General features: G+C 44.7%; 1 protein-coding gene across 2 annotated transcripts in view; it reads left to right on the top strand.

Annotated features, from left to right (window-relative positions):
* The window catches only part of LOC139373643 (pumilio RNA-binding family member 1), a 37,318-nt gene that overhangs the window by 8,158 nt on the left and 16,173 nt on the right, over nt 1–12,987 (top strand). For both annotated transcript variants that reach the window (XM_071114376.1, XM_071114375.1), the window contains exons 9-13: nt 3,204–3,297; nt 3,432–3,530; nt 9,059–9,201; nt 9,454–9,592; nt 10,888–11,025. In XM_071114376.1, coding sequence (XP_070970477.1) covers nt 3,204–3,297; nt 3,432–3,530; nt 9,059–9,201; nt 9,454–9,592; nt 10,888–11,025 — 613 coding nt within the window. The remainder of the gene's footprint in view (nt 1–3,203; nt 3,298–3,431; nt 3,531–9,058; nt 9,202–9,453; nt 9,593–10,887; nt 11,026–12,987) is intronic.

The following is a 12,987-nucleotide window of genomic DNA, read 5'->3' as shown; positions in this document are numbered from 1 at the left end:
GTGATATACGGTCTGATTTGACACTGCTGTCAGCCAATCAGCATTCAGGGCTCGAACCACCCAGTTTATAAACTAGAACAGCTCTTAGCCATGGTATATTAGCCATCATGCCTTATTGCTTAAATATATCATATGAAGTGGGTAAAGCAGTATGTAAACATAATTAAAGTGACCAGTGTTCAATAACTGTAAATAGGGAAGCACTCTCTAAGGTACAGGGCTGAGTACTGGGTGTGAGCAGACTGTGTATGTATGTACACTACCGGTCAAAAGTATTAGAACACCTACTCGTTTAAGGCTTTTACTATATTTGTGCTATTTTCTACTTTGCAGAATAATATTGAAGACCTTAAAACTATGAAATATCACAAAAAAAGTGTAAAACAAATCAAAATATTTTTTATATTTGAGATTCTTCAAATAGCCACCCTTTGCCTTGATGACAGCATTGCACACTCTTGTTATTCTCTCAACCAGCTTCACCTGGAATGCTTTTCCAACAGTCCTGATGAAGTTCCCACATATGCTGAGCACTTGTTGGCTGCTTTTCCTTCACTCGGTGGTTCGACTCATCCCAAACTATCTCAATTTGGTTGAGGTCGGAGGATTATGGAAGCCAGGTCATCTGATGCAGCACTCCATCACTCTCCTTCTTGGTCAAATAGCTCGTACACAGCCTGGAGGTGTGTTGGATCATTATCCTGTTGAAAAACAAATGATAGTCCCACTAAGCGCAAACCAGATGGGATGGCTTATCGCTGCAGAATGCGTTGGTAGCCATGCTGGTTAAGTGTGCCTTGAATTCTAAATAAATCACTGACGGTCTCAACAGCAAAGCACCATCACACCTCTTCCTCTATGCTTCATGGTGGGAAATACACATGCAGAGATCATCCGTTCACCTACTCTGCGTCTCACAGAAGACACGGCTGTTGGAACCAAAAATCTCACATTTGGATTCATCAGACCAAAGGAAAGATTTCCACTGGTGTAATGTCCATTGCTCGTGTTTCTTGGCCCAAGCAACTCTCTGTTTCATATTGGTGTCCTTTTAGTAGTGGTTTCTTTGCAGCAATCATCTGATACAGCACTCTTTCACTATCCTTGGACAAATAGGTCTTACGCCATCCCATCTGGTTTGCGGCTGTGTATCACTGCAGAATGCTGGGATAGCCATGCTGGTTAAGTGTGCCTTGAATTGTAAGTGAATTACAGATCGTGTCACCGGCAAAGCACACCTACACCATCACACCACCTCCTCCATGCTTCACAGTGGGAACCACACGCAGAGATCATCTGTTCACCTACTCTGCGTCTCATAAAAGACACAGCGGTAAAATTTGGACTCATCAGACCAAAGAAAAGATTTCCACTGGGCTAATGTCCATTGCTTGTGTTTCTTGGCCCAAGCATGTCTCTTCTTATTGGTTTCCTTTAGTAGTGGTTTCTTTGCAGCAATTTATTTGGGCTGCAATCTGAGGTGCAGTTAACTCTAATGAACGTATCCTCTGCAGCAGCGGTAACTCTGGGTCTTCCTTTCCTGTGGCGGTCTTCAAGAGAGCCAGTTTCATCATAGCGCTTGATGGTTTTTGCGACTGCACTTGAAGTTCTTGCCATTTTCCGTATTGACTGATGTGTCTTAAAGTAATGATGTACTGTTGTTTCTCTTTGCTTACTTGAGCTGTTCTTGCCATAATATAGACATGGTATGTTACCAAATGGGCTCTCTTCTGTATACCACCCCTACCATGTCACAACTGATTGGCTCAAAAGTATTAAGAAGGAAAGAAATTCCACAAATTAACTTTTAACAAGGCACACCGGTAATTGAAATGCATTCCATGTGACTACTTCATGAAGCGGGTTGAGAGAATGTGAAGTGTGCAATGCTGTCATCAAGCCAAAGGGTGTGGCTATTTGAAGAATCTCAAATATAAAATATATTTTAATTAGTTGAACACTTTTTTTGTTGTTTTTTTTTGGCTACTACATTTTTAAAACTTACTTAATTAGGCAAGTCAGTTAAGAACAAAATCTTACTTACAATGACGGCCTTGTTCAGGGGCAGAACGACAGATTTCTACCTTGTCAGCTCAGGGATTCGATCTTGCAACCTTCCGGTTACTAGTCCAACGCTCTAACCACTAGGCTACCTGCCATCCTACATGATTCCATGTGTTATTTCATAGTTTTGATGTCTTCACTATTATTCTACAATGTGGAAAATAGTCAAAATAAAGAAAAATCCTGAAATGAGAAGGTAGTTTTGGAAAGAGAACCATTTTTTTTTGTCCATTAAAATAACATCAAATTTAATCGGAAGTACAGTGTAGACATTGTTAATGTTGTAAATGACTATTGTAGCTGGAAACGGCTGATTTTTAATGGAATGTCTACATCAGCGTACAGAGACCCATTATCAGCAACCATCACTCCTGTGTTCCAATGGCACGTTGTTAGCTAATCCAAGTTTATAATTTTAAAGGCCTAATTGATCATTAGAAAACCCTTTTGCAATTATGATAGTACAGCTGAAAACTGTTCTGATTTAAAGAAGCAATAAAACTGGCCTTCTTTAGACTAGTTTTGTATCTGGAACATCAGCATTTGTGGGTTCGAATACAGGCTCAAAATGGCCAGAAACAAAGAGCTTTCTTTTGAAACTCGTCAGTCTATTCTTGTTCTGAGAAATGAAGGCTATTCCATGCAAGAAATTGCTGAGAAACTGAAGATCTCGTACAACGCTGTGTACTACTCTGTCACAGAACAGTGCAAACTGTCTCTAACCAGAATTTAAAGAGGAGTGGGAGGCCCAAGTGCGCAACTGAGCAAGAGGACAAGTACTCGCAAGTCCTCAACTGGCAGCTTCATTAAATAGTACCCACAAAACCCCAGTCTCAATGTTAACGGTGAAGATGCGGCTCCGGGATGCTGGCCTTCTTCTTCTTTTGCCCATCTTAATCTTTTCTTGTGGTGTTTTTCTGGTGTTTTGCAGGTACTATTTAATGAAGTTGCCAGTTGATGTCTTGTGAGGTGTCTGTTTCTCAGACTAGACACACTGTCTACACTGTATTTCTGATCAATTTTATATTTTAAAGGACAAAAAATTTGATTATCTTAAAAAATAAAAAAATTCTCAATGACCCCAAACTTTTGAATGGTAGAGTGTGTGTGTGTGTGTAATAAATAACCTGTGTGTGTAGTTGTTTCAGAGACCCAGTGCTCTAGCACTGCAGCAGCTGACAGCAGCCCAACAACAACAGTACGCCTTGGCAGCAGCACAGCAATCTCACATTGGTAAGTTTTAGGTGAAAGACATGTTCAACATGATGCTCTGCTGACCCATTTCTGGGAATTTATTCAGTGACAAAGTTCTTGGACTGTGTGTGTTCCTGTCTCACTGACCTCTATCTCTCTGTGTGTGTTATCAGGTCTGGCTCCTGCGTTTGTTCCCAACCCTTACATCATCAGTACGGGTCCGCCTGGAACTGACCCCTACGCTGCTGGACTGGCAGCTGCTGCAACACTAGGTGAGAGGCAGATACACACTCACCTGCCATTTCTATTCCATGTCCAGCGGCGATGCCTCCCCAGTGGGGGAGTGAGAGGACACACCTACTCATTCCAGGGTTTTGTCTTTATTTTTTAAATGTTTTTTCTATATTGTAGATTAGTAGTGAAGACATCAAAAAGATGAAATGACACATATTTGAGATTTTTGAAAGTAGCCACCCTTTGCCTTGATGACAGCTTTGCACACTCTTGGCATTCTCTCAACCAGGTTCATGAGGTAGTGCATTTCAATTAACAAATGTGCCTTAAGTTCATTTGTGAGATTTCTTTCCTTAATGCGTTTTAGCCAATCAGTTGTGTTGTGACATATAGTAGAGGTGGTATACAGAAGCCAGCCCTATTTGGTAAAAGACCAAGTCCATATGGCAAGAACAGCTCAAATAAGCAAAGAGAAACGGCAGGCAATCATTACTTTAAGACATGAAGGTCAGTCAATATGGAAGATGTCATGAACTTTGAAAGTTTCTTCAAGTGCAGTCGCAAAAACCACCAAGCGCTATGATGAAACTGGCTCATGAGGACTGCCACAGGAAAGGAAGACCCAGAGTTACCTCTGCTGCAGAGGATAAGTTCATTAGAGTTACCAGCCTCAGATTGCAGCCCAAATAAATGCTTCACAGTGTTCAAGTAACAGACACATCTCAACAAACTGTTCAGAGGAGACTGCGGGAATCAGGCCTTTATGATCGAATTGCTGCAAAGAAATCACTACTAAAGGACACCAATAAGAAGAGACTTTCTTCGGCCAAGAAACACGAGCAATGGACATTAGACCAGTGGAATTCTTTCCTTTGGTCTGATGAGTCCAAATTTAACCGCTGTGTCTTTTGAGAGATGCAGAGTAGGTGAACAGATGATCTCCGCGTGTGTGGTTCCCATTGTGAAGCATGGAGGAGATGGTGTGATGGTGTAGGTGTCCTTTGCTGGTGACACTGTCTGTAATTTACTTACAATTCAAGGCACACTTAACCAGCATGGCAATCACAGCATTCTGAAGTGATACACCATTCCTTCTGGTTTGCGGCTGTGTAAGGCCTATTTAACCAAGGAGAGTGATGGAGTGCTGTATCAGATGACCTGGCCTCCACAATCACCTGATCTCAACCCAATTGAGATGGTCTGAAGAGTTGGACTGGAGAGTGAAGGAAAAGCAGCCAACAAGTGCTCAGAATATGTGGGAACTCCTTCAAGACTGTTGGAAAAGCATTCCTCATGAAGCTGGTTGAGAAAATGCCAATGTGGAAAGGGTGGCAACTTTGAATAATCTAAAATATATTTTGATTTTGTTAAACACTTTTTTGATTCCATGTCTCGCTTCATAGTTGTGTTGTCTTCGCTATTATTCTACAATGTAGAAAAGAGTAAAAAAAATAAAGAAAAACCCTTGAATGAGTAGGTGTTTCCAAACTTTTGACTGGTACTGTGTGTGTGTGTATATATGTATATATATAAAATCTCAGTTTACATTACATTGGCATGTTTGATTCCAAAACATCTGGTGATTTTGCAGAACTACTCACAATAAACATTGATAAAAGATGCAAGTGTAATTCACAGAATTAAAGATAAATGTATCCATGCAACCGCTGTGTCAGATTTAAAAAAAAACTTTACGGAAAAATAATAATCTGAGAACGGCGCTCAGAACCCAAAGAAATAGCCGCCATTTTGGCGTCAACAGAAGCTACAAAAAACACTAAATATTCACTTACCTTTGAATATCTTCATCAGAAGGCAGTTCCAGGAATCCCAGTTCAACAATAAATGACTGATTTGTTCCATAAAGTTCCAAAAAGCCCATAATTTAGCCACTTGTTGTTAGCTTGTTCAGCCCAGCATTCAATCCTCAAAAAGCACGAGCAATTTCTCCAGACAAAAACTTAAAAAGTTCCGTTACAGGTCGTAGAAACAAGTCAAATGATGTATGCAATCCATATTTAGAATGTTTTAAACATTAATCAGCAATAAGGTTCCAACTGGAGAATTTCATTGTCTGAAGAAAAGCATAGGAACGCAAGAACACTCTCGTGACCGCGCGTAATGAAACCGAGGCTTTCTGCCAGACCACCTACTCAAAGAGCTATTATGAGCCCCACCTTTATAGTAGAATCATACAACCAGAATCTAAAGACGGTGACATCTTGTGGAAGCCCTAGGAAGTGCATTCTCATCCGTATCTAAGGTTGACATCCAATGGCACTGTTTTCTAAATTGAGTTCTCACTTCCTGTTTGGATTTCTTCTCAGGTTTTTGTCTGCCATATGAGTTCTGTTATACTCACAGACATAATTCAACCAGTTTTAGAAACTTCAGAGTGGTTTCTATCCACAGGTAATAATACTATGCATATATTCCCATCTGGGAAAGAGTAGGAGGCAGTTTACTCTGGGCAGGCCCTTCATCCAAAAGTGAAAATACTGCCCCCTAGCCTCAACAGGTGTTAAACACTGTTCCCATGCTTGTTTAGTGAACCGTAAACAATTGATGAACATGCACCTGTGGAACGGTCGTTAAGACACTAACAGCTTACAGACGGTAGGCAATTAAGGTCACATTTATGAAAACTTATAACACTAAAGAGGCCTTTCTACTGACTCTGAAAAACACCAAAAGAAAGATGCCCGGGGTCCCCGCTCATCTGCGTGAATGTGCCTTAGGCATGCTGTAAGGAGGCATCAGAACTGCAAATGTGGCCAGGGCAATAAATTGCAATATCCGTACTGTGAGACGCCTAAGACGGCGCTACAGGGAGACAGGACGGACAACTGATCGTCCTCACAGTGGCAGACCTCGTGTAACAACAACTGCACTGGATTGGTACAGCTGAACATCACACCTTCGGGACAGGTACAGGATGGCAACAACAACTGCCCGAGTTACACCAGGAACGCACAATCCCTCCATCAGTGCTCAGACTGTCCGTAATGGGCTGAGAGAGGCTGGACTGAGGGCTTGTAGGCCTGTTGAAAGACAGGTCCTCACCAGACATCACCAGCAATGACGTCGCCTATGGGCACAAACCCACCGTCGCTGGACCAGACAGGACTGGCAAAAAGTTATCTTCACAGACGAGTTGCGGTTTTGTCTCACCAGGAGTGATGGTCGGATTCACATTTATTGTTGAAAGAATGAGTGTTACACCGAGGCCTGTACTTTGAAGCAGGATCGATTTGGAGGTGGAGGGTCTGGGGCGGTGTGTCACAGCATCATCGGACTGAGCCTGCGTTACAGGAAAGACATCCTCCTCCCTCATGTGGTACCCTTCCTGCAGGCTCATCCTGATATGACCCTCCAGCATGACAATGCCACCGGCCGTACTGCTCGTTCTGTGTGTGATTTCCTGCAAGACAGGAATGTCAGTGTTCTGCCATGGCCAGCGAAGAGCCCGGATCTAAATCCTGTTGGATCGGAGGGTGAGGGCTAGGACCGAAATTTCTGGGAACTTACAGGTGCCTTGGTGGAAGAGTGGGGTAACATCTCACAGCAAGTACCGGCAAATCTGGTGCAGTCCATGAGGAGGAGATGCACTGCAGTACTTAATGCAGCTGGTGGCCACACCAGATACTGACTTTTACTTTTGATTTTGTTCAGGGGAACATTATTCAATTTCTGTTAGTCACATATCTGTGGAACTTGTTCAGTTTGTCTGTTGTTGAATCTTGTTATGTTCATACAAATATTTACACATGTTAAGTTTGCTGAAAATGAACGCAGTTGACAGTGAGGGGACGTTTTGTTTTTTTGCTGAGTTTATATATACAGTTGAAGTCGGACGTTTACATACACTTAGGTTGGAGTTTTTAAAACTTGTTTTTCAACCACTGCACAAATATATTGTTAACAAACTATAGTTTTGGCAAGTCTGTTAGGACATCTACTTTGCATGGCACAAGTAATTTTTCCAACAATTGTTAACAGACAGATTATTTCACTTATAATTCAGTGCATCACAATTCCAGTGGGTTAAGTTTACATATACTAAGTTGACTGTGCCTTTAAACAGCTTGGAAAATCCAGAAAATGCTGTCATTGCTTTATAAGCTTCTGATAGGCTAATTTACACGATTTGAGTCAATTGGAGGTGTACCTGTGGATGTATTTCAAGCCCTACCTGCCTCTTTGCTTGACATCATGGAAAAATCTAAAGAAATCAGCCAAGACCTCATAAAAAAAATTGTAGACCGCCACAAGTCTGGTTCGTCCTTGTGAGCAATTTCCAAACACTTGAAGGTACCACGTTCATCTGTACAAACAATAGTATGCAAGTATAAACACCATGGGACCACGCAGCTGTCATACCGCTCAGGAAGGAGACGCGTTCTGTCTCCTAGAGATGAACGTACTTTGTCGTGAAAGGTGCAAATCAATCCCAGAACAGCAGCAAAGGACCTTGTGAAGATGCTGGAGGAAACCGGTACAAAAGTATCTATATCCACAGTGAAACGAGTCCTATATCGACATAACCTGAAAGGCCACTCAGCAAGGAAGAAGCCACTGCTCCAAAACCGCCATTAAAAAAGCCAGACTACGGTTTGAAACTGCACATGGGGAGAAAGATTGTATTTTTTTGGAGAAATGTTCTCTGGTCTGATGAAACAAAAATAGAACTCTTTGGCCATAATGACCATTGTTATGTTTGGAGGAAAAAGAAGGATGCTTGCAAGCCAAAGAACACCATCCCAACCGTGAAGCACGGGGGTGGCAGCATCATGTTGTGGGGGGCTTTGCTGCAGGAGGGACTGGTGCACTTCACAAAATAGGTGGCATCATGAGGTAAGGAAATGATGTGGATATATTGAAGCAACATCTCAAGACATCAGTCAGGAAGTTAAAGCTTGGTTGCAAATGGGTCTTCCAAATGAACAATGACCCCAAGCATACTTCCAAAGTTATTGCTTAAGGACAACAAATCAAGGTATTGGAGTGGCCATCATAGCCCTGACCTCAATGCTATAGAAAATTTGTGGGCAGAACTGAAAAAGCATTTGCGAGCAAGAAGGCTTACAAACCTGACTCAGTTCCTCCTGACAGCTGGTGTAATGGGCCAAAATTCACCCAACTTATTGTGGGAAGCTTGTGGAAGGCTACCTAAAACGTTTGACCCAAGTTAAACAATTTAAAGGCAATGCTACCAAATACTAATTGAGTGTGTATAAACTTCTGACCCACTGGGAATGTGATGAAATAAATAAAAGCTGAAATAAATCATTCTCTCTACTATTATTCTGACATTTCACATTCTTAAAATAAAGTGTTTATCTTAACTGACCTAAGACAGGACATTTTTACTAGGATTGAATGTCAGGAATTGTGAAACTGAGTTTAAATGTATTTGGCTAAGGTGTATGTAAACTTCCGACTTCAACTGTATCATTTAGCAACTTGCAGTCATGCGTGCATACTTTTTACATATGCATACTCCAAGGAATTGAACCCACTATTCTGGCATTGTATGTGCCAACCAACTTACCGTGTGTGTATTCAGGCCCAGCGGTGATGCCTCCTCAGTACTACGGGGTGACTCCATGGGGAGTGTATCCAGCCAATCTGTTCCAGCAACAGGCTGCAGCTGCCAACAACTCAGCCAATCAACAGGCTCAAGGACAGAACCAGCAGAACCAACAACAGGTCAGTGGCTTCCTATTGGCTAGACCTCTCCTCAACTGCTCTCCTATTAGATAAATCTTCTGTCAGACATTTTTTGCCTGTCTTTCAATGCTCACCACTTTGTGGTTGTAGATTGTTTCAACATGGATAGAGTAATTATTGATGCAATCATGCACATTATTTGGCCAGTCACGTTGTGTCCATGGCATAACACCAGTTTCAGACCCTCTGCCCTCTTATTGGCTATTGCTTTGTGTATCCTGTGTTTCTTAGGTAATGCGTGGGGGCGGTAACCAGAGACCCCTGACCCCTAGCCAAGGTCCACAGGGTCAGCAGAATGACCAGCTGATCTCCGCCGCAGCTGTCAACTCGGCGCTCGCCTTCGGACAGGGGCTGGCGGCCGGCGTGCCTGGTGAGACGCATACAGACACTCACATGCTTGTGCCTGCATACGCACAAATACACACCAGGTTTCTGTTGCCCCAGGCAACGTAACCCGGGAATATTTTAATTTACCGGCCATTTCAGAAATTTACCTGAACCATATGCATTGGGTGTGTAACCCATTAGGTCGTCCACCGACAGTACTCAGAATGACAAATCACGTTTAGATTAATTACCATAATCTAAACAGAATATGCAACTCCTGTAATGAAGTAGACAATTTTCAAACATTTTCCAAAATGCAATTCGTGGGAAAACACCGTTCTTAACAGTGCACCTGATGAGATGAAAATCTCTACTAGAGACTTAGAGGGAGAATCTAAAGGTGCAACAACTAGGATGGTTTGCTAATATGACTAGGATTGTGCGTTTGGCTTTTCCCTACAAAGAAAGAAAGGTGATAGGAAAACCAAGAGAAATGCTGGTTTCAATGGAATATGAAAGGAAGTCTTTATAAAATAATTGCCTCCATGGTTCCATGGTCAGATTCTGGCTCGGCTACTTTTAAGCAAGGTGAGACATGCCTCATAATATGAAGTGAAATGTTCAGTTTTCAAAATGCATCCTACCTGCAGCTCACATTGCAAAGCGGTGGGTGACGCTCTGATAACATGCCCATCCTTGCCTATTGCATATGAATGGGAGGCACACTAGTTGAGAAATAAAAATAGTTGCTCTTTAATTGTGGTGATCAAAACCATTTTTAATAAGTTATTTATTTTAGAGTTGTTGCATAATGACTGGGTTTATAAAAGCACATTTCACCCCAGCAGCTCTATTGTGCTCAAAATAGGTTATCTGTAAGCTGTGCGTGCGCATGTGATAAATACACATGCTCCAATTTAATTCCACAAAATTATGCAAATTAACCGTTAGACCCATAAGCATGACTGTCAAATGTTTTTCCGTTGACTTGTATTTCCATCAATTAATTAAAAAGCACTATCCCTATCGCCAGCATCAATTTTATTTGTCGGCCTTTAGTTTTTTTACCTGCCAAAAGCCGGCAATTACCGGTTTACGGACATTCTGAGACACACACACAGGTCAAACACAAGTTTTCCCAACGAGGTCCTCGGGACCCCGAGGGTGCACGTTTAGGTTTTTGCCTCAGCACTACACAGCTGGTTCAAATGATCAACTAATCATCAAGCTTTGAATCAGCTGTGTAGTGTTGGGGGGAAGAAATAAAAACGTGCACACCTTGGAGTCCAGAGGAACGAGTTTGGGAAATGCTGGTCTAACTCGTGTTTCTCTCTGCAGGCTATCCCATGCTGGCTCCAGCTGCCTACTATGACCAGACGGGGGCGCTAGTGGTCAACACAGGATCTAGGGGCGGACCTGTACGCCTCATGGCCCCCGCTGGCTCAGTTATTATCTCTCCATCCGCTGCACAAGCAGGTAACACACTCCTCCATTTACACTGTCATTCCATCTGGGGTGGCAGGTAGCCTAGTGGTTAGAGGCAGGTAGCCTAGTGGTTAGAGGCAGGTAGCCTAGTGGTTAGAGGCAGGTAGCCTAGTGGTTAGAGGCAGGTAGCCTAGTGGTTAGAGGCAGGTAGCCTAGTGGTTAGAGGCAGGTAGCCTAGTGGTTAGAGGCAGGTAGCCTAGTGGTTAGAGGCAGGTAGCCTAGTGGTTAGAGGCAGGTAGCCTAGTGGTTAGAGGCAGGTAGCCTAGTGGTTAGAGTGTTGGGTCAGTAACCAAAAAGGTTGCTGAATTGAATCCCTGAGCTGACAAGGTAAAAATCTGTCGTTCTGCGCCCTGAACACTGTTCCCCAGTAGGCCGTCATTGCAAATAAGAATTTGTTCTAAACTGACCTTCTGAGTTAAATAAAGGTTAAGAACATTTAAAAAATACTCTCTCTACCCCTCTCTCTACCCCTACCCCTCTCTCTACCCCTACCCCTCTCTCTACCCCTACCCCTCTCTCTACCCCTGTCTCTCTCTACCCCTGTCTCTCTCTACCCCTGTCTCTCTCTACCCCTGTCTCTCTCTACCCCTGTCTCTCTCTACCCCTGTCTCTCTCTACCCCTGTCTCTCTCTACCCCTGTCTCTCTCTACCCCTGTCTCTCTCTACCCCTGTCTCTCTCTACCCCTACGTCTCTCTCTACCCCTACCTCTCTCTCTACCCCTACCTCTCTCTCTACCCCTACCTCTCTCTCTACCCCTACCTCTCTCTCTACCCCTACCTCTCTCTACCCCTGTCTCTCTCTACCCCTGTCTCTCTCTACCCCTGTCTCTCTCTACCCCTGTGTCTCTCTCTACCCCTGTGTCTCTCTCTACCCCTGTCTCTCTCTCTACCCCTGTCTCTCTCTCTACCCCTGTCTCTCTCTCTACCCCTGTCTCTCTCTCTACCCCTACCTCTCTCTCTACCCCTACCTCTCTCTCTACCCCTACCTCTCTCTACCCCTGTGTCTCTCTACCCCTGTGTCTCTCTACCCCTGTGTCTCTCTACCCCTACGTCTCTCTCTACCCCTACGTCTCTCTCTACCCCGCTCTGCCTCTCTCTCTACCCCGCTCTGCCTCTCTCTCTCTACCCCGCTCTGCCTCTCTCTCTACCCCGCTCTGCCTCTCTCTCTACCCCGCTCTGCCTCTCTCTCTACCCCGCTCTGCCTCTCGCTCTACCTCGCTCTGCCTCTCGCTCTGCCTCTCGCTCTGCCTCTCGCTCTGCCTCTCTCTCTACCTTCGCTCTGCCTCTCTCTCTACCTCGCTCTGCCTCTCTCTCTGCCTCGCTCTGCCTCTCTCTCTCGCTCTGCCCCTCTCTCTCTCTCTCGCTCTGCCCCTCTCTCTCTCTCTCGCTCTGCCCCTCTCTCTCTCTCTCGCTCTGCCCCTCTCTCGCTCTCTCGCTCTGCCCCTCTCTCGCTCTCTCGCTCTGCCCCTCTCTCGCTCTCTCGCTCTGCCCCTCTCTCGCTCTCTCGCTCTGCCCCTCTCTCGCTCTCTCGCTCTGCCCCTCTCTCGCTCTCTCGCTCTGCCCCTCTCTCGCTCTCTCGCTCTCTCGCTCTGCCCCTCTCTCGCTCTCTCGCTCTGCCCCTTTCTCGCTCTCTCGCTCTGCCCCTTTCTCGCTCTCTCGCTCTGCCCCTTTCTCGCTCTCTCGCTCTGCCCCTCTCTCGCTCTCTCGCTCTGCCCCTCTCTCGCTCTCTCGCTCTGCCCCTCTCTCGCTCTCTCGCTCTGCCCCTCTCTCGCTCTCTCGCTCTGCCCCTCTCTCGCTGCCTCTCTCTCTCTGCCTCTCTCTCTCTGCCTCTCGCTCTGCCTCTCGCTCTGCCTCTCTCGCTCTGCCTCTCTCGCTCTGCCTCTCGCTCTGCCTCTCTCGCTCTGCCTCTCGCTCTGCCTCTCGCTCTCTCGCTCTGCCTCTCTCGCTCTGCCC

The sequence above is a fragment of the Oncorhynchus clarkii genome, chromosome 18 (genome assembly GCF_045791955.1).
Source record: "Oncorhynchus clarkii lewisi isolate Uvic-CL-2024 chromosome 18, UVic_Ocla_1.0, whole genome shotgun sequence".
NCBI classification, from domain to species: Eukaryota; Metazoa; Chordata; class Actinopteri; order Salmoniformes; family Salmonidae; genus Oncorhynchus; species Oncorhynchus clarkii.
Note: the sequence above shows the minus strand (reverse complement) of the source record. Positions and strands in the feature narration are given on the sequence as shown.